This window comes from Podarcis vaucheri, assembly GCF_965113315.1.
Source record: "Podarcis vaucheri genome assembly, chromosome: 6".
NCBI classification, from domain to species: Eukaryota; Metazoa; Chordata; class Lepidosauria; order Squamata; family Lacertidae; genus Podarcis; species Podarcis vaucheri.
This window is the reverse complement of record NC_138764.1, coordinates 58018013-58039895: the sequence shown is the minus strand read 5'-3', so window position 1 is coordinate 58039895 and position 21883 is coordinate 58018013. Positions and strand designations below refer to the sequence as shown.

The 21883-nt window shown below is 47.5% G+C and overlaps 1 protein-coding gene and 1 long non-coding RNA gene across 10 annotated transcripts in view; one reads left to right on the top strand and one right to left on the bottom strand.

The window, feature by feature from the left end:
* Nucleotides 1-4815: 4815 nt before the first annotated feature.
* The window catches only part of KCNC4 (potassium voltage-gated channel subfamily C member 4), a gene marked incomplete at its 5' end in the record, with an annotated part of 57154 nt that continues 40086 nt past the window's right edge, over nt 4816-21883 (top strand). For all 9 annotated transcript variants that reach the window (XR_014221264.1, XM_082228584.1, XM_082228586.1 and 6 more), the window contains 3 exons: nt 4816-5448; nt 13897-14836; nt 18706-18891. Coding sequence is in view for 8 of the 9 variants with exons in the window: in XM_082228584.1 (XP_082084710.1) it covers nt 4816-5448; nt 13897-14836; nt 18706-18891 (1759 nt within the window). The remainder of the gene's footprint in view (nt 5449-13896; nt 14837-18705; nt 18892-21883) is intronic.
* Nucleotides 6826-13888, bottom strand: LOC309535490. Its single transcript, XR_014221266.1, has 3 exons — nt 13531-13888; nt 9712-9834; nt 6826-7742 (listed from the first exon to the last, which is right to left on the bottom strand). It is a non-coding gene; the product is annotated as an uncharacterized lncRNA (long non-coding RNA).

Here is a 21883-nt window from a genome sequence, read left to right as displayed (position 1 = left end):
AGGAGGAGTGGCCGCCACCAGCATAGATGTCTTTAACATAGAGCCTGAGAAATTAATGGAGGAGAAGACTAGCTTTGGCTACTAGCCATGATGGTTATGTTCTGCCTCCACTGTCAGATGCAGTATGCATCAGAATACCAGTTGCAGGGAATGGTAAGTAGGGGGAGTTCTGTTCCATTTGTGCCCTGCTTGCAGGTTTCCTAAAGGCACCTGGTTGGTCACTGGAACAACAGAATGCTAGACTAGATGGGACTCTGGACTGACTCACCAAAACTGAGGTTCTTATGAGGGCTGTGTGTGCTCAGCATCCTGCCCAGGTAGCTGTGTGGATACTGTGCCATGTGGTCTCTCCTTCCTTCCCTTTTTGTGTGCTGCCCTCCAAACCTATGCCAGGGAGGAGCATAAGGGGATTTGAACCCATTCCTGTATCCCTGCCTGGAGACTGGCAGTTGAGGGTCATTGCTGCCTGCAGAGGCGGAGCTAGGTGCTCTGGCACCCAGAGCGGCATGCACCGGGGGGCAGGGCTAGCTGCTCGCGGGGGTGGGGCAAGTGTCCCAGGGGTGCGGCAAATGTCACAGGGGGGTGGGACGAGCACCCCGGGGGTGTGGGGGGTGTGCCTGCCCACCGCGAGCCTCCCGGGGGTGCACAGCCCACCACGAGCACAGCAATGTCACCCCCCTCAGGGATGGTGCAGACCACACCTGCCTTGCTCCGCCTCTGGCTGCCTGAGCTGTTGGGACTGGTGAATTGGGGATGCTTTGGCATCATTGTACATGTTGTGCTGTACCCCATCATTGTGAGTTTATTGGTCCTCTCTCTCTGTGGGTTGTATGCAGGCATCATCACCAGCAAAGTTCCTAATTGGTGGGTTTTGGCAGTATTTGCAGGGATGGGGGCACCTGTTGTTTTCACACCATTTTTGGATGGTGTGTGTGTGTGTGTGCGCGTGTTTTGCATGTTTTCTCCAGCTGAGCCCAGCAGCTGTTCTGCCAATGTAGCAGCAGTGCGTCTCTCCCCACCCAGCATAATTGGTGTATAGAATTTTTCTGTTTAAGTGATTTTTCTTTTCTCTCTGTCTGCAGCTTGCACATAATTATAAATCTTACATCAACTCAAGTGCCCATTAGATTTAAATAGAGGAAACGCTTTTCTAGTCCACATTAACAACACACACAGTGGTACACAAATAATATACGAGAAGACACACTCTTATTCTTGCCAGCAGGGGAACAGTCAATGGTAATAACAGCTACAGTTGGATCAGAGTCTAGGCACATTGGCCTAGGGAGCTTTCAGACTGTTGCTATTTTTGAGTGGGAATCAAACACATACTGGCAAACTCAGGTTGCATGATCACAGCTAACTGGGGGTTGGTTTGCACAACAAACCCACTTCCCTTCCCCAAATATTGGACTATATGCAAATAATGAAGTGACAGGGAAATATACTGGAAAGCGTATTTAACCTCCCTAAAAACAAATCAGAACAAATGCTTGTTAGATAGCCAACCACTGTCTAACCTTCCTGTGAACAAATCAGTATGAATGCTCAACAAACATGTCACCTTAGAAACAAATTTTGCTGAGTCCGATGGGGCTTCCCTTGAGTAATTTTGCATAATAGGGTTAAGCTGCACAAGGCCTTTTCAGCATCAAAGTTTTGCTTCGCTAGGTAGATAATACATGCCCACTTAAAGACTATATCATGGGTGCGCAGATCAGGAACTACTGACAGATTTCTGGGTGGTTTGCAGTAGATTGGCAAGAGGTTCTGGCCTTCAAGTGTTTAACAACAGCCAGAACAAAACTATTCATTCCACCTAAATTTGGCTGCTAAATCAGATGGAGTGGGGTTGTGTGAAAGCCAGACAGCTCAGTTCTTTTCTGGTTCTGGAAACGAATCCCTAGGTTCAGAATGTGCCCAGAGGCACCTTGTTCTTTTAATGCTAACTGTCTGTCTTTTGCACCTGACTCTAGATGTCAGATCTTGGGGTTCTATTGGAAGAACAAAGTAGATCTCACAAGCCTGAAGTCTGCCCACCCTTTCCCTATATCCAACTCCTAGGCTCGAAAACAACAGAGACTGGTGAATTGGTCAAGGGCGCTCTGCACACAAGATTGATACTGCCTCCAAGCTGTCATTATTGTGGGGGAGGGATTCAAGTGCACATTGCTACTTTAAGTTTGCACAGTTGAAGTGCATTAAAGGGGTTTCATAGTGCAACAAATCTTCTTTAAAAACGAACCGGTTATTACTATTATTTTGCAGTTTGGGAAATATGCATTGAAAAGCATGGGATGAATGAATGACTAACTAACAGGAAGACGTGGGAACACCCTGCAAGCAAATCAGGGTGGATGCTCATTGTCCTATAACTGCCCCACAAATAAATCAGAACAAACTCTCAAGAAAGACCAGAAAGAATCGAACGTCCCCATGATTTTTGTACAAGCAAATGACTGACTGTTCAATAAACAGCTCGTCCAGAGGGACCCCGTGTCATAGATGCAGAGGAAGCAGCCTTATAACCGAGTCAGACTATTGATCCATCTAGTACAGCCTTGTCTACACGGCTTGGTTAACGGATCTCTAGCATTTCGGACTGAAGACTTTTCCAACTCCCCACCAGGGATTGAAACTGGGACCTCTAGGCATGCAACCTACTTAGACTTTGCTTTCACGTGCCATCCTGGGAGCTGGGATGCCCCATTCTCAGAACCTCCAGCTGGGGGGCGGCAAAGCAGGATGTTCGCCACGTTGAAGGTGCTTCCTCTGAGACGCCGAAAGGTGCCGTTGTGTGACGCTGTGGATGATGATTTGGGGCGATGGGAGGACGACCCTCCTTCCCCCTCTTTCTCACGACCGCAACTTCCTCCTCTGAATCTGAAAGGCGGAAAAATTATACTGGTGGGGTTTTTGGGATGGCCTCGCTCGCCCCCTCTCTCATGCCAGCTCCCCAAAGAGGACTCTCCGCATCAGCTCGCCCCTCCCTTCCGAGGGCAGCTTGTTCCCCGTCTCGAGTTGCCCCCCTCCGGAGGAGGAGGAGGAAGCCGCGCCGAAGAGCTCAGGCAGTCCCGCCCCGTCCACACCCCCGCCGGCGCCGGAGCTGCCAAAGCGCGCCGGCACCGACGGGGTTAATCTCTCCCCGCGCAGCTCCTGCGAGGCGAGGGAGACGAGCCCAGCCGAGCCGGGCTGGGAATTGAAGCGCCCAGTATCCGGGCAACAGGCGGCGGGAAGCCACTGGCTGCGGAGCCGCCGGAGCCGTCCTGCTCGCGCTGCCCTCCGCAGAGCGCCCCCTCTGGACAAAGGGGCGAAATGCTCCCGCCTCCGTCGGCTGCCTCGAGCCGAAGGCCAGGAGGAGGCTGTGCGCTCCGGCTCTTCCGTGGAGCCTCGACGCCGCAGGGCATCGCGCAACAGAGAGCCTGGCGCGGGGAGCGCAACTCGGGCGGCAGCTGTCCATGGCTCCTCTCCGCCCGCCCCCAACTTCTGGGCGGCCCCCCAGTTGCCCCTGGTGACCAGCCCCCCCTCTCCCTGCAGGCTGCCCCTCCCAGCCCTGTCGGAGGGGAGGGGTGGCAAGAAAGAGGCCAAGTCGCCCAGGCGGTGCGCGGTGCTTCCTCCCTCCCTTCTTCCCTCCCTCCCTCCCTCTCGCCCTCCCACCATCCGACCATGAGGCAGCTCGGAGCGGGCTCGGCTTCCTCCAGTTCTTTCGCAGGCGCACCTGAAGGCCGGCAAGACCCTTCGCCGTCTCTCCCGGCAGCAGTTGTGAGGAAAGCGCAGTCCCAGCTGGACCCGACGACGGCCACCTCCGACGGAAAGCGCGTCTTGCCGGCAGCTTGAAGCGGCTTCTCCTCATCAGCCTTGCTTGGACCTCGCCGCGCCCCCCTCTCTCCTGAGGGCAACCAGCTCAGTCAAGCAGAAGCAGCGGTGGATGGTGCGCCTGGTTCGCTCGGCTTTCCTCGCCCGGAGGCTCACGTCTAGGAAATAAGCGGCGGCGGCGGCGGCTCCTTCCTCGAGCGCGGGAGACGTCCATGGTTTGCTTGTTTGTTTCTTGATCGCGCGTTGACCTGCCTGGGAGCCAAGGCGAAGCGCGGCAATCCAAGAAGGCAGGAACGGCGAGACCCCGGGAGTGAGTTGTTTGCAGATCTGTGTCAGAGAGAGAGAACCAGCGTGGGAATCCAACACTGGAGCTCTTTCAAAGTTTAAAGTCAAGTCAAGCCCTCTCTCCTCTCCACTTTGGGAAGACTCAGCAACCTGCTGAGGACCAGAAGAGAGAAAAGAGGAGAGGAGATGATTTCTTCCTCCTCCTGTTCCTGCTGCTGCAATATCCGTCTGATTTGTTCCTAACACGGTGTTTTTCTTTACCAGACTCCTGTGCCCTCGATAAACACGCGCGCACCAGTTCCGTTGCCATCTGCTTCCAGTTCTGCCTCCAGGCAGGGGGGGGGGGGCGAATCCTGTAGCTCTCCGGCTCGCCAGCCAGGCCCCTTTCCTTCCGTGTCTGGTCTTCGGCTCCCCCTCCGTCGAGGCACTTGTTGCTGCTCGGTGGCTGAGGAGCAGAACACTTCCCGCTGGCCTCCTCCACGGCCACGCACGCACACACAGAGAGACACGCGCGCACACAAAGACGCTCTCCCTCTCTCTCGAGAAGGAGTGTGCCTGCTCCGAGCTGAATGCCAGTCCCGGCCAACCTCTGAGACCCCCCGCTCCTGCCTGGGAGAGAGCGAGAGCGCGCGTCCTCGCCCAGCCGCCCAGCGCAGCTCCTTGCCGGACGGGAAGGGTCATCCGAGGGCACCTGCGGGCCACCTAACCTGATCTATGATCAGCTCGGTGTGTGTCTCCTCTTACCGCGGGCGCAAATCCGGGAACAAGCCACCGTCCAAAACATGCCTGAAGGAAGAGATGGCCAAAGGCGAAGAGTCGGACAAGATCACTATCAACGTGGGGGGCACCCGGCATGAGACGTACAAGAGCACCCTGCGCACCCTGCCAGGCACCCGCCTGGCCTGGCTGGCCGACCCGGACGCCCAGAGCAACTTCGACTTCGACGGGCAGAGCAAGGAGTTCTTCTTCGACCGCCACCCAGGCATCTTCTCCTACGTGCTGAACTACTACCGGACGGGCAAGCTGCACTGCCCCGCCGACGTGTGCGGCCCCCTCTTCGAAGAGGAGCTCACCTACTGGGGCATCGACGAGACCGACGTGGAGCCCTGCTGCTGGATGACCTACCGGCAGCACCGCGATGCCGAGGAAGCCCTGGATATCTTCGAGAGCCCGGAGCCCGGGGCTGGCGAGGAGAACGAGGAGGAAGGAGCCCGGGAAATGGCTCTGCAGCGCCTGGGCATGGACGACAGGCCACCGGGGGCCACGGGAGCAGGAGGCTGTTGCCGCAGCTGGCAGCCCCGGATGTGGGCACTCTTTGAGGATCCCTATTCATCCCGGGCAGCCAGGGTGAGTTGATGGGCATTTGGTGGGGGCACCTATGGGAGCGGGGGGGGGGCTCCCCACACACTGGCCAGATCCTCATGGGCCCCCAATCACTCAGTTACCCTTCCTGCGCCACCCCATTGTTACGTCTTTTGTTTCTCTCCAGAGACAACAGTTGCTTCACATTTCATTTTTAACATTTGTTTCAAAATGTTGTTACTAAATTATTTCCATGAGTTACATTCAGTTTGAGACATTTTTGTTATGGGCAGTATGGGATTGCATCCACTCTTGAAGGCTTTTGAGTCGAGTTTCTTTCTTTTCTTTGTGATGACCCTCCTGCTCATTCGCTGCTATTTTCTCTTCCTCTTTCCCTTCATGTGACCTTCTCTCCTTGCTCTCCCTTGCTGGCACAAACGTGAGAGGGCAGCGTCTCGGTTCTTATTTTCTCTCTGTGTGTGTGTTTCTTTTCTTTTTATACACACACATAGAGTAAAACAGCACCCCTGAATTTGTATGGATGTGGCTTGCCCCCACCCCAGACAACGATCATCCCAGCACAACTCTCAGTAGGCAAACACAAGGCCTTCAGATTCCCAAGGCAGCCTTGGAGCAGTCTGCCCCAGCATTATGCATGCTGTCCCCTCTTCCACTCATGGAATTCAAGATCTGAAATATTTTTAGGAAAGCCCAGTAATAATTACCTCTATGAGTGGGGATCACATAACAAAAACTACCATAGAGAGATCAAAATTTTCATAAGTCGTGGGTCCATGACTTTTGAAAAACAGGGGTCTGTAGTACTTAGCTGATTAGGGACCACGGACCTATATATTTCCCTCCTATGCTTCTTCCAGGTTCACCACTGGCTTACATGTGTCCTTTCACACCTCTCTCTTGTGTCTATGCTTACATGCGTGTGCACAGAAATTCATGTCTTAAGCAGCCAAAGAAAGAAGAAGCTGTGGGTGGGAGTTTGCCCTTGACGACCCAAGGAGGGTACATTGCCCCCAACCTTTCTTTCTATTTATTGTCCTCTTTGATCCACTATTCAAAAACAAGCTGTCCTTTTGTTTAAGGAAGCTGTGATGCAACCCACTTGTTTCACCCATGATAGAAGTAAATTTTATTTTCATCTTTTAGAATTCTAACTTGCAAGCAGATTAGTGATACCTGCCATTCCTACCTATTTGCAAGTTCCGGAACAAGAAATACAGCCTGATGGGAAGCCACCTGCTACTTGCCTGCTTTTTCGCTTTGAGAGATACTTTTTCATGCCTACTGATGGAGACACACCCACTTCATTCCCATTCAAACCCACACAAATTAATAGAGGCAATCTCCACATGCGTTTGCTTTTTAATGTACGCATAAATCAAATGCATTATTCACATCCAGCCATACGCTCTTGCTTTTATACTCAAGAAGTAGTGGTTCATATCTCTGGTTCCTTAGTCACACCTATCACGTAAATGCTGGCACATATACTCTTAGCTCTCTCTGTCTCACATCCAGAAGCATTGCTGGCATTTAGAGGTGTAAAAAATGCAAGGGAACACTCTGAGCTCAGCCTAGATCCTGGCAGAGTTCACATTAAAATGTGTGCGTTGGTGGGTGGTTGGACTCTCTATAACCATCATAAGCAGCAAATACTCTTTTGGCACCTTAAAGACTAACAGGTTTTGGTGGACATAAACGTTCATGGACTGGGGTCCACTTCATCAGCTGCATGAAACATTATCCTCCATTGCAGGTATGGTATAGGTGTATGCACATACATCCAACATGTTTTCTTCCAGCCAAACAGCCAAATCCCGAAACCAGACATTCCAAAGATGGCATTACCAGCCCCTTCTGTGGTCTCAAAGGTCTTAGATTTCCAAAGCTGCTCTCAATTTATGAGAGGGTCCAAAATAGACTTGCTGAAAACAGCCTCCAGGGATTTTCCCACACTGCCTTTGCCTGTCTCTCGTCTTCTCCTGGAAAATGCTTTCCCCAGCCGTTGACCTCGGTGATGCCTGATGATATGATTATCAGAGCTAGAAACGAAAAAATCTGCCCCAATGTAGTGATAAGTACATCTGTCCCTACCTTCTCCCTGCAAACCATTTAAGAATATGATCAGCCCAGGTCATTGCATGAAAAAAATCTCAGTACCTGTTTTGTTTTTGTTTTTGCAAAGGTTTCTGTTTCTTGGAGAAAGCAAAGCTTAAGGGGCTCTCACTGTCAATGGCAGATGGAGAACCTGGCAGGAAATGTGACTGTCCTCTCCCAGGGACCAAGGCACAGGGCCATAGAAGAATGGCTTCGAAAAGCATCTAAATTAAAAGGGAGAGGATATGTATTAAGATTTGGCGGGCATTAGCTAGATGGCATGACCTGGCAGACTTTGCTGTACTCTGGGGAAGCTGAGAGCAGTTGACCCAGGAAACTTCATTTACCTCCCTCTCCAAACTTCCTTACAACTGTGATAAAGATCCTCATATGGTATAAACAGGTGCTGTTCAACTCATTTCAAGCTCTCAATACTTCCAGCAAGATTACCGGTATCTCAGTTTGTATCAGCTAAGTATCCAGTACTGCTAATGTTACATCCTAGTGTTGAGAAGGGTGTTTTAAATGGTTCATGAAATATGAATGGTTTGTCTTAGAAAGTGCCCTTGCGCTTCATTTAGGTGGTGTAGAAATAACCCCCCTCCCCTTAATGGAATCCTGCTCTGAAAGAAACAAGTGTCAATGTATTATTTGCCACAGAAACAAGATCTCTGATTTTTGTTGTCCACTAAGGCTTGACTTTCCAAAGACTGCCATAGATTCCATCTTTTTCATCACTGGAATAAATTCTAGCTGGCCTTAACTGGCCTTATTAACCTTTGTTCTTCATTGGGTACATGACATTTTGATTTGCTTTCTCAGGCCAGAAAATGTTTTTAATAATAATAATAATAATAATTCTGTATTTTTCTTGACTAAGACAACATAGCGGGAAAGGTACAAAAGTGATGTTACTCAGTCTCGCTCCTTCAGTGTTCCTGCTCAAAAGATGTTGCCCTTTGCATGTAGTTGTATGAAAACATGGGGAGCAAAGGACAGTCCTTTGGGGCCAAGTTGTTCATTGTAATCAATATTATTCATACTTCCCTGGCAAGCAAGAATGTCTGGGTTTTTCAAGCAGATGGCATTGGGATCAGCCAGGCAGGCCCCATTTCTGGCTGGACCCCATTACTCTTAGCCTGCCCCCATTCTCTCCCTCCTGCCACAAACCAGCATCATAAGACATCTTGGTCTATAAGGTTGTGCTGTGAAGGGGAGGAGCCTGTGGCATCATTATCAAAAGTGACAGTTTTATTGGTGCTTTGGCTGGAGCTAAGATTCCCTGCTGTGGCATTGACTTCTGAAGGTTGAGTTTTGAGAGCTGTTTTTTTCACACATCTACGGAAGATATTTATCAGAAAACAAAATGGGCAATGAGGCACAGGGCAACGACAGAGTTCATACTTCTTCTGGAATTACACTAACTCTAGTTAGGAAGTCCCTCAGCACAACAGAAATTGATTCCTCCATACAAAATGCAGAGAAAGCAGCTTTGGCTGCAGGAAGCCAGCTGACTTTGGAGTAACAGTAGGAATTGGCGCTTTGTGCTAGGAAGGAGCCCTGTCCCCCTGCCGCGATGAACAAAGGCATGGCATGCTAGAGACTCACACAAACAGCTGTAATCATGGACATGAAACATTGCAGCAGTCTGCTCAGCAGGAGAGAGCAGAGTTTAAAAGCCCCAAATGAAAGCAGATCTCCCACCTTAATTTCTGCTGCTCACAGCCAGACATAATTTTGCATCCTGACTCACTTGCGGACTGTGAAGAACAGTAAAGGCAGAGCTGTGTAGTGGGCATAGCTCACCAGGAATTCATGCAGAGGTTCTTTGCTCACACTTTGCCTGCCACTAGAAGGCAAATGTTTCAGCAGTAGCAGAGATACTAGGATCTGACAGTGTTGGCCAGTGTGATATTGTGGTAATTGTGTCAGACTAGGCACAGACAAGGGGAGATCTAGAGTCAGTTCCCCACTCAGCCATGAAGTTCACTAGGTGGCCTCCATCTAGTCATGCTCTGTCAGCCTAAACTGCATTGCAGACTTGTTGTGAGGAGAAACATTGGGGTGTGTGGGTGTATGTCCCTTAGGTTCCTTGGAGTAACAGAAGGGTGGGAATGAGATAATAAATTAAGCTGCTAGACTGCTTTTGTTGCATTGCATATTGCATAGAAACAGGAGGAGGAGGAACAATACCCGAAAAGGCCTGCCTCCACCAAAATGACACTTCCACACCTGGAATATACCCCAGGCCAAATGGAGACAATTGCAACAATGTGGTGATGGGGGTTTTCCTTCCTCTTCCTCTTCTTCTTTTCTCTGCACAGAGAAATGTAACAGAAAAGGTAAAAACGTGCTTAGTAAGAGTGGCAATCATGTTAGCTACTGTTGCTGTTCAAGTAGATGGGGGCAGCCCTAGAAACTACACTGAGGACTCAGCAGTAAATAAAATCTTTTAAGTGTGTTATAAAGTGCAATATACAAATGTGACTCTAGATTGCAATGGTGAGCTATGACAAATTCAGTATATTTTTCAAAAAAAAAAAAAAAGCACTTTCACAGCGGTTTTTTATAAGTGTGTAGATTCTACCTGAGTGCATAAAACCACTGAAAGAGGAAACGAGCATGCCAGCAATGCATGTACAAGCCACAGGAAGAGGCTTCAATGACTCTTTGTGTAATCAAGAAAGTGCATGATCTAGAAAACAGGAACAAGCACACTACATATGTGAAATTAAGGTGTTTCCCCACTCCTGTAATGTGCATCACTTTACACTTGCTTACACTGAATTGTATTTCCAATTTTACTACTCATTCATCCAGTTTGGAGAGATCCTACTGGAGCTCTTCACAATCTTGGTTTGCTTTGTTTTAACCACCCTAAACAATTTGGTATTGTCAGCAGGTTTCCTCACTGCTCCTGAACTCTAGGTCATCTATGGACAAGTTTAAAAGCACAGGTTCCAATGGTGATGCTTGGGAGCCTGTGCTTTCTACATCTCTCCATAAAGAGAAGGGTCTGTTTATCCATACTCTCTGCTTCATGTTTCTTAACCAGTTACTGATCCTCTCTTATTCCACAGCTGCTAAGCTCAGGATTCTGTGGTGAGATGAGGTACTTTGTCAAAAGCTTTCTGAGAGTCTATCTCTATGCCTGTTGACATTATTGAAGAACTCTGATAGGTTATTAAGGCAGGACTTTCTCTTGTGGAAGCCATGCTGGTTCAACTTCAGCAAGGGTAGTTCTTCTGTGTGGTTGGTAATTTTGTAGAACAATGTTTTCTACCAGTTTCCCCAGATGTTGAGCGAACCAATCTGAATACCATATGAAAAATGGATGTTACATTGGTCACTTTCCAGTTCGCAGGTGTGGAGACTGATCTTAGGGGCAAGTTATGTGCTTTTGTTATAAAGTCAGCAGTTTCACATTTGAGTTCTTTAAGAACTCTCAAGTGATGGCTACCTGGAGGCAGTGATTTGTCAGCTTTTATTTTGACAAAAAGACATTGAACGTCATCTCTTGACATCACGATTTGCCTCAGTTTCTCATACTCCCTTGCTGTGAAAGTTAGGCACACGGATGTGCCTTATAAGTGAAGACAAATGCAAATAATTAATTCGGCTTACTTCATAAAGTTCATGTAGGATAGTGGTTGATCCACCATTCAGAACAGATGGGAATCACCTTTACCCCAAGTATCTAAGTGGAGATGGCTAATTTAAAGGGGTTGTGCTTAGAGACTGGGGCAATTGTTCCACAACCCCATGAAATATTATGAAATCAATATTTGCTGATGAGTCTCCTCTTGAGCTAAAATCAATGATCCAATGCAATGACTAGATGTTAACTGAGGCCAAGCAGTAAAAATGAAAAGCTCTGCAAGGCTCATCACCAACTTGGTAAAATTGTTAGGTGCACTGATTTGTTAAATAAAGCATCAAATTATTCTGAGAGAAATGGTGTACACGTGTGCGTGTGCATGTGTGCTTGTGCTTATTTCACATTTGTTCCAGTTATTCATTTTCTGAAACATCTTGCATACTATGGAGCTTCAGCCAAGAGTATGAATTCTTCATTAGTATGTAGAATGGAAAGGCCATCAGCTTTGGAGGCAGGGTGTCAAAGCAGGGTGAACTATTGTTATTTTTTAATTGCTTTAGAATTTAAATATGCTTTTATTTTTATTCTAAGTTTCCGTTACCTTGTGAATAGCAGAAACTTATGCATGTATATTCAGTAGCAAGTCCCATTGAAACCTCTCAAGTAACTCTGTAATTCTATACACACTTAGCTGAGAGGATGAGGAATATTTGTGGACAGATATACATAGGACCGCTCTATTACATTTCAGTGGAAATTACTCTCAGGTACGTATGGCTGCAGCCTTAATGCCAGCTACACACACACACACACACACCACTAGCCTGCTTTAAAATGAAATCTGAGTTTAATGCAAATAAATATGTTAAATATTTACACTAATAATCTCAGAAAATTCAATTGATAACTTTCTGTGAAACACATTGAATTAAAGGTTGAATAAGTAGGACGGGGGCGGGGGCGGATGGAGCTGTGGGTTAAACCACAGAGTCTAGGACTTGCCGATCAGAAGGTTGGCGGTTCGAATCCCCGTGACGGGGTGAGGTCCCGTTGTTCGGTCCCTGCTCCTGCCAACCTAGCAGTTCGAAAGCACGTCAAAGTGCAAGTAGATAAATAGGTACCGCTCCAGCAGGAAGGTAAATGGCATTTCCGTGCACTGCTCTGGTTTGCCGGAAGCGGCTTAGTCATGCTGGCCACATGACCCGGAAGCTGTATGCCGGCTCCCTTGGCCAATAAAGCGAAATGAGCGCCGCAACCCCAGAGTTGGCCACAACTGAACCTAATGGTCAGGGGTCCCTTTACCTTTACCTTTAAGCAGGACAGGAGCACACAGAACTTTCTGATTTGGGATTCTCAGCAACTGGCATTCAGAGGCATATTGTCTCGACACTGGAGCTAGTACTCAGCCAACATGACTAATAGCCATTGATAGCGTTTTCATGGATTTGTCTAATCCCCTTTTAAAGCCAACTGAGTAGATGGCCAACTCATCTGGCATTTATTCCTATACCATGGAGGAAAACAGATTTGCCCAATAACCACCAGCCCTTGCTTCTGGAAAGTTATCAGTTTCAAAGGCAGTTTGCCAAGTGATGGGGAGAGTTGTGTTGTTTGGGGAAAAGAAACTTAAAACTCCTCTGTGCTCTCTGAACTAGTTTTACTCAGGATCCTAGCCTTAGCCTTCAAGCAAATCATCTGGCTTAGTCTGCTCTCATGTGGACAGGAAAAGCCAAACTAAAATCTGTGAATTTCACAACAGATCCCCTTGTATCTAAATGGTAGGTACTGTATATATTCCGTAGTACATGTAGCCTCACAGTTTAGGGTTTTGGATTATACTCCTAGGTAGTATGAATCATTTATTTAATTGCAAACCAGTGCTTTAATTAATATCACATCAAAATGATATATGGACTATCAAACTTACTTCATCAAAGCTACCAGACCTTTGCTCCAAGTCATCATCAACCAAAGCACAGAAATAGCCTTCTTATGTTCATGTGGGTTTTAATCCATGCATTGGTTGGCAAACTAATGTGCAGGGGGGAAACAAACAAGAATGAGGTTGGAACACAAACAAACACAAGTAGTCCCAACTGGGTAATTGAGTTCTTCCTGTTTATTGTTAGTATCAGTGGCGTGTGAGACTGGCTGGCCTTTGGGATACAGGAGAAACTAAAACTACTGATGAGTTTCATTGCCATCAGAGGCATGGAAATTTCACGCTGCCCAACAATTTGGTCCAAAAAGGACATCATAAAGCAATGAGGAAGTTGGGTATGGCATGTTCAGTCCTCACCTAATCTTGGCACATACTTATTAGTATTATTCCTTGAAGGTTAGCATAGTGTTGAAGGTAAAAGACAGGAGACAGACTGCCTGCAAGCTCAGAATTTTGAGGTATGAACACTCACTGTTTCCACAGTCTCCTCCCTCCAACTTCTTTGACTGATCAATCTCACTGAGTTGGGGGTGTGGCTGGAACCGAAAACTAAGATTCATTCAAGAAGGAAAGGATCCATTCAAAAAAGATTCCTCCTCTCCTCAGAGACCACGGCCACATCAAGTGGGTAGAGAAAAACTCCAAGCTTGTCATTTGATCATGGCTATGCCTCTTCCTAGGCTCAAATCAAGCATACATCTTCATTCTGTATCTTCTTTGTAGCAATTAATAAGTGCACTGGAGAAAGAGAGAGGTGTTGTTTTCTACATATATTGTTTTTCTGCTCCCATGGCCTGTTCATTTTAATCACTGAGCTTATTTTCTCGTCCTCCTGCAGATAATTGCTTTTGCCTCGCTTTTTTTCATTCTGGCGTCCATAACAACCTTTTGCCTGGAGACTCACGAAGCCTTCATCATAGATGTTAACGTGACTGAAACGCTGGTGACAGGCAACACAACCGAGACCTTTGTGATGCGAAAGCTGGAGACGGAACCCATCCTCACCTATGTTGAGGGAGTCTGTGTCCTGTGGTTCACTCTGGAGTTCCTAGTGCGCATTGTTTGCTGCCCAGATAAATTGGTCTTCATCAAGAACCTTCTTAACATCATAGACTTTGTAGCCATCTTGCCCTTCTATTTGGAGGTGGGACTCAGTGGCCTATCATCCAAAGCTGCACGGGATGTGCTGGGCTTCCTGAGGGTAGTACGTTTTGTTCGGATCCTGCGGATCTTCAAGTTGACACGCCATTTTGTGGGGCTTCGGGTACTGGGCCATACACTTCGGGCCAGTACCAATGAGTTCCTCCTCCTTATCATCTTCCTGGCTCTGGGGGTTTTGATCTTTGCCACCATGATTTACTACGCTGAAAGGATTGGAGCCAAGCCATCTGATCCGAGTGGAAGTGAGCACACCCACTTTAAGAATATTCCTATTGGATTCTGGTGGGCAGTGGTAACCATGACCACATTGGGCTATGGCGACATGTACCCCAAAACCTGGTCGGGCATGCTGGTGGGGGCTCTTTGTGCACTGGCAGGGGTGCTTACCATTGCCATGCCTGTCCCAGTTATTGTCAACAATTTTGGAATGTATTATTCCTTGGCGATGGCCAAGCAGAAGCTGCCAAAGAAGAAAAAGAAGCACATACCTCGCCCAGCGCCGCTTGACTCACCAACGTACTGCAAGTCAGAAGGCAACTCACCCCGCAACAGCATTCAGAGTTATAACAGCCCTCCGGCAGCTGCAACGGCAGGGGTGATGGAGAGGAAAAGATCAGGTGAGGTGCAAGAGCTTGGGCTGAACTAAAGCCAGAGTGAGAAAAATTGGTGGTGGGAGACTAGAAGCAGCTAAACACCTTGCAGAGACTAAACAGGCAGATTCTCCATCATGTATGTTCCTCCATTAGGCCACTCATATCATGATGCTGAATTCATAGTTAAAACAGAGGTTGGCTTTGAACAATTCTCTCAGCACGTCCCTCTATTAAATGTTCCCTTTTGTGTTTATGGATCAGGGTAATTGGATATGTTTAGCCAAAGCTTCTGACTTGGTCAACATGTCAGCATGGTCTCATTGTACCAGCTAGATCTTGAGCCAACTTCTCTACTTTGATGTAAATGAGAAGTAGCTTTATTCAACAAATTACTTTGTTCTCAATATCTAATGGCTCCATGTAGCATCAAAATTAGCAAGTGTTTGCTGTGGGGGACAGAGATGTGTTATGATCAATGATCAAAGACATTATGATACATTTTCACCAATGGCCTGCTTGCATTATTTATTTAATAAATTTATTTTATTAATTAATTAAATTTCTATACTGCCCCTCATTTAAGGATCAGAGGGCGGTTTACAATATAAAAAACCAAAAATACATAACAAAAACAATAACCCTGCATCCATAGTTAAAAAGGCCATAAATTATTTAATTAGCTGAAGGCCTGAGCAAAGATATGCGTCAAAGGCGCCAGGTGAGCCTCCCTTGGGAGAGCACTCCACAAACAGGGAGCCACCACAGAAAAGGCCCATTCTCAACTGGAAGAAGGGCTAATCTTCCAAGTGTCAAATCACCAACAGAGATCCCTAAACTGCTGAAGAGAGTGAATCCTAAGCATAACTACTCTCATATCTCAGTGTCCAAAGCCACTCAGTATCATGTGAAACACAAGGGGAAATTACCTTACATGGATCACTGCAAGGGGCAGTGTTGGCATGCCTCTCTCAGGGGAGTTGTGCAAGCTTCTCCTTTGGACATTACACCAAGGATGTCCTTCTTTTTGAACCTGTGGGGACCCTGATCTGGATCATGTCCAGAGGGGAGAGCTAAGCTGTTCCCTTTATGCTGTTTTCCAATGGAAAATCACCCCCCAAAGCTGCTATTTGCTGCTGTTAATAGTGCAGAAAGATTCCACAGGGAAATAGTGGGGGTGGGGGGTGGGAGGCATAACAATCCCCTGTTCATGGTACTTCCCAAGACTGCTTTGAACCATGGGATTCAAATAGGTTAAGCAGTTTGACCATGTAAAAGTAAAAGAAGATGCATGGTCTCTTGCCCATCAACTCCCAATATCGTGAGCCATTTGACCTTTTCTGTAGCAACAAGTATTGATAAAGGGTCTCTTCAGCACCCCAGAGTCAGCCGAGTAGCCCTTGATATGTGTCATGTGTGTGGGAAGCTTGTGAACATGACAGGCAGGTGATTTGTTTCTGATTGTTGCAGTGCTTTCCCCTTTCAGCAGCTGGCACTTGTTGTTAAGCGAGGCATAGTTGCTGCCCAGGGCTGTGGCTCTCTAAGGGATTCCTCTTGCAGGCTCCTGTCTAGCAGTCGGGAGTGCTCTGGGACCTCTGCGACGATCCTAAGTGTACAGCACCACTTAAAGGGGACGAGAAAAAGAGAGAGAGAGAGAGAGAGAGAGAGAGAGAGAGAGAGAGAGAATAAGAGAGAGCGAGAGAGCTTTATTGTCCTTTGCCACAACAGAGGCAAGAATTTGCATGCAAGAGCCTTCCAGTAAATGAGTCCTAAAGAAACTGAGGTGGACATGTGCCCATGCACGACTGGAACTCAGAAGAGCATTGATAACAATAGAACTGGAGCATCTAACACCCGCTGAGGATCTGCCTTGAACGGATTCTCTCTAGATTTAGTAATAACAAAGGGCTTTCAGACACAGGTCTCAGGAGGATGTCCTTGGCTCACCCTCCACATCACTGCTAGCAGGAAGCCAGCCTTTCAATTTGCTTCTTAAGATTTCCCACCTTGTTAGTGGCCGGATAATGCTTTTAGGCTGGCCTGTCAAAGAGGCTCAATGGCAGGCTGATTGGAGCCATTCTCAAGTGCCAGTCTTGTCACCCAGGTGAAGGAAGCTGTCCGGATATGCAAGCTCTGTTATTGGCAGAAAGTTGGACCAGGTATGACATAACTGGCACTAACTGGCCTTCTTGAGGAATCCAAGAATGTCAGAGCATGGCGGCTGAGCAGCTCACTTGGTTTCTTCAGACTGTGGCATTGGTATGAGGTAATGAGTAACACACTTGTCTATGAACTGGAACAGGACTGTAGGGACGGAATGTAATCAGAGGCATCTCATACAAGGCTTATCAAGTACCTGATACAGTAAGCTGCTTGCAGGAGACTCCAGTTTCTGTAGAAACCATAGAGCCATTGCCATAGCAGTAACATTTGCTATATTGGCAGGCAGTTTCTGCAAGCGCTCTCTCTTTCTGCAGACTTATGGGGAGGAATTTAATGTAGCACTCAGCAGATTGCTCCATCAGTGCAAGCATTTATATTTGCCTAATGGAACCATCTGCCCTCTCCTCTCCTTGTGCCCTATTCTGGGGGTTCTAAACCCACAAACCAATTGGGGATGTGGGGCATGTGAGGGCAGAGAAGGGTGGTGGGGGAGATGCCCCATTGTGCTAGTGGAAGCCATTGCATTATAGAGTCAAATCTTCCATATGCATTACATTTTCTATAGCATACAGTATTTGATAACAGTATTGGGGAGCATTTGGTATGGCATGTTTTGCAATGGCGAAAGAGCTGGATGCAGACCACCTCTACCCCCAAATCTGAAAGACAAGAATTTGATCCTAGATTGTATTGGAAGCATCCCAGGATCATGGCCGGACCATCAGGTGGTATAAACTTGAAGGGAGATGGTGGGATAAGAACGACTGCCTTGTCTCCCACAGCACAGAGGGACTTAAAGTACATGACTGAGTTGCAACTTGGTAGGTCTAACCTGTGCTGCCCATGTAGTCTCCACACTACGGCTGCTGCTTTAGCATCAAGAGAGCATTATCCTTCCCCACTCCCCTCCATACTGTGCAGCTGCCATGTATGCCTCATCTTCTCCAAGGACCTTTGCCCTTGCACTAATGTCCAGTTTGCATCTTCTCAGAGGCATCCTGTCAGCCACTGTTAGAACAGGATGATGAACTAGATGGACCACCGGCCTGATCTAGCAGTCTCACCTTATGTCTACCTGCTTTTGTAATGGGACTTGTGGCTTCTCTTCTTCCCCTCCAACCCCTTCCATGTATCCCCAAATCTGCACCAGAGCAGATTTTGTGGGAACCTCAGGGAGAAGTGCAGGGGAGAAAAGGAAGGAGAAGCCCTGCTGCAAGCATGGATGCGCTGATTATGCTATGTTGGCTCTCTCAGTAGCACATGCCTAACATTTTCCAGCAAAGTGAAGATTTACTTCAGATTCACTGCCTCTCTTTTTCTCTACAGAACTCCTCAGTTTGCAAGGCAAAGTCTCCCCGCCCCAATTTATTGCATTTATAGTCCATATTTTTCTCCAAGGAGCTTGAGGTGGTGTACATAGTTCTCCCTCAGTTAAATCCCACAGCAACGCTGTGAGATAGGTTGTGAGGCAGTGACTGGCCCAAGGTCACCCAGTCAGCTTTATGGCTGAATGGGGATTTGAACCCTAGTCTCCCAGGTCCTAGTCTGACACTAGCCACTAGGCCGGCCCACCCATTGCTTCACACACTGTGGGGAGCGAACTCTCACTGAGCCTGCCAGAAGGTTTTCCAGAACCTTCTGTGTCTTTTGCTTCTTTGCCAAGCAGGTACAGATCCAGTCTCCTCCCCCCCCCAAAACAATTACCTCTTTGCCTATTCTTTCTCCTTTCCAAGATACCAAGCAGAACGGCGATGCCAACGTGGTGCTGTCAGACGAGGAGCAGCCTCTTTCACCGCCTCACGAGGAGAACCAGCCCATGAGGCGCTCCAGTACCAGGGACAAAAACAAGAAAGCGGCTACCTGCTTTCTTCTGAGTGCTGGAGATTTCTCTTCCACTGCTGATGGTGGCATCCGGAAAGGTATGAAGGAGACCTAGAGGCAAGCGCCGGTGGATGGAGGGGAGGTTGTGGACGAAAGAAACATGAGGCAGGAATCCCAGCTGGGCTGCTTTGCAGTCTTTGTCACAGCTGAAAAGGGAAGAAAATACTGCTTTTTAAAGCCCACAGCCCTACATGCTCTTTTCCTGCTTGTGATAGAGTTGCCAGGTTGGGACCTGGAGGACGTTTATGTAAGTCTCCCAGTGAAGCAGTAAACAAAGGTCGCATCCACCCCATGTATTTAACCACTTTAGCAGTCACAGCTTACCTTCAAAAGCACCCTGGGAACTGTAATTTGCTAAGTGTGCTGGGAATTGTAGCTTTGTGAGGGGTCTCCTCTCAGCACCCTTCATGAACTGCAGTTCCCAAGATGCCTTGGGGGGGCACATCTGTTAAAATGTCCTAAGAGTGCTTCAGAAAATGGCATGGATGTGACTAGGGCAGCCGTGACATCTCCTTCCCTCTACCTTCTTGGTCCTGTCAACAACCCTCCTCTGACACCTGCTGTGGCAAGCAAGACTCCAGGTATGGTTGGGAAGAGGATGGAGGGCAAGATCAGGGAGGTAATGCATGAGAGAAGCTGTAGCTGCCTTGCCCCTCACATCAACAAGATATTTCAAGGCATATGAACACTCGGGCTGCGGCTCCGTTTGCCCACAAGAAGCAATACTCTCCTCTTACATTCAGGTAGCTCATCAGAACTATCTTTAACCAAAGCCACAGCTGGTTTGTGCTTCTGTTCCATCTCCAACTATTTAGGCTATGTAACTCATGTCTTTGGAGCAGATTTGTCAAGGTGTTCAGGTTGGGTTTCATAACCTTCCACCCCACCTCATCCTTTCTTTCAATTTTCATCAGACTTTGAGAGTGGCTGTATTTGATTTTACTCTTCTTCATTTCTTCATCCATCTACCCCACCATATGTCTACACCAGAGCCCCTCTAGAGATGGTCCTTCACAGTTTCTTTCATCATGGTTTGCTGCCCCTTGTTCTTCTTTGATGTCGCTTTAACTACTCTTTGTGCAATGCTTGCCTCTGTGTGCTTCCTCCTCTTTGACCGTGGGCTGTTATTTTGGTTAATAGCTATTTTACATGCTGAAGAGGCCCAAATAACGCCTATGTACTCTTACATTTGCATTGAAGTGTGAAAAAATATCAGGTTGCACGCAGCCTCCATCTCTGATGGAATATAGAAACCGTTGGAGCTGTGCAATGACCTGAAAAACAAACAAATAAAATGAGGTGTCTGCTTGTAGGGCAGAGTATGGGGATGCATAGGTAGAAAGAAGAGAAACAGTGAAAATGGGGGAGAAATGAGACAATAGGGTGAGGACATTGAGAGAGATACATACACACAAATATAGGCAATAGTTCTGGAAAGTGAGTAGCTGCTTAACTGTGGTATCAAATTTCACATGGGAGGAGTGGGATCCTTAGAATTGTTACATTAATCAGAACATTTCCAGATCCACCAAGCGTCTCCATTTTCCAGGGACAGTCCAGGATTTACAGAAGCCACCTCAGTTTCTGATCTGATCCCAGAATATCTTGCTTCTCCTTAGAACGTCCCTATTTCCATAGGAGAAATGTTGGAGGGTATGGAGTTATCTAACCCCTAAGCCATCCGAAGGGCAGTTTCTTGCATCTGTCCCTTACATCTTTCTTTCAGATTTGCCTTTGCATAGAGACTCAGGTTAAATGCATTTATCTGATTCCCTTCCACTTTATCTATTAAGCCCATCTACCTGTTTAGTTAACTTCCTTCGGTCTCTGCTCTATTTATGCCTGCCAGCCTTTATTCCAAATGGCTTTTTAATATCCCTTCCCAGCAATAAAGGCATATTTTTCTCTGATTTACAACTCTTGTCCTTGTTAATACCCCATGAGTTCAGAGCATTTGAGCTCTGATTTACACTAGCAAGTATAGGAGGAGAACAGTGGGTAGATTTTAAAAAAAGAGAAGCAGTTCACAGTAACTAGCCTGGGTAAGTTTATTGATTTCAATAACACCAGCAGTCAGCAGCTATTGGCAGTACTTTTAAGACAGACACAGTTGAGAAAACATAATCAAATAAGGCTGAGTCATTAGTATGAGCAGTTCTGCTGGCTCTTTGCCTCTTTGTTGAGAACTGAAAAGCAAGCCTTAGCTCAAGGACAGGGAGCCTGTGGCCCTGTTCTTGTTGCTAGACTGCAGCTCCCATCTTCCCTGATCATTGGCCAAGTCCAACAACCACTGGGTCCCCCCACAACTTTCCCCTCCCTTCCCCAGCCGCTTAGATTTGAAGCCTTGTCAACACACAGCAGCAGTCATACCCTGGGGAATGGCTTCAACCGGCCAGCTAAGCCAGGTGTTGGTAGCCAATGGGTCTCAAACCCTCGGTAAGTTAGGGACTTCCTCTGCATGTGAAGAAAGGCTCCAGCAGATGGAGCAGACAAGACCAATAGTGGGTCCAATGGTCAGGGAAGCTGTGTTTGCATGTGATGTAGAGGCAAGATGGGACTTGTCCACCTTGGAAGGTTGTTCATCTAGGACAGCGGTTCTCAACCGGTGGGTCCCCAGATGTTGTTGGACTACAACTTCCATCATCCTTGAGCTCTGGCCTTGCTAGCTAGGGGTGAAGGGAGTTGTAGTTCAACAACATCTGGGGACCCACAGGTTGAGAAAGGGTGATCTAGGAGAAGGAAAACTCTGACCCTAAACCTCCACTGCCTTGCAGATCATCTTTAAGAAAAGGCTAGGGAGCAAACCCTTCACAAATCTGGAGTGGAATCACCAGATACTGCTTCAGTATCTGCTCATTCCTGTCTCCAAATCTGCAGGTCATCCTGTCCTGTTCCTGTCTGACCTATGAAGTTGACAGGGACCATCATGGGGTGTGTAGCCTTCAGAGGTAGCATCCCACAGTGAACACTTGGACTTGTCCCAAGAGGAAGGGATAGGTGTCTGTCTCAGGAAACATCTAGCTGCATTCT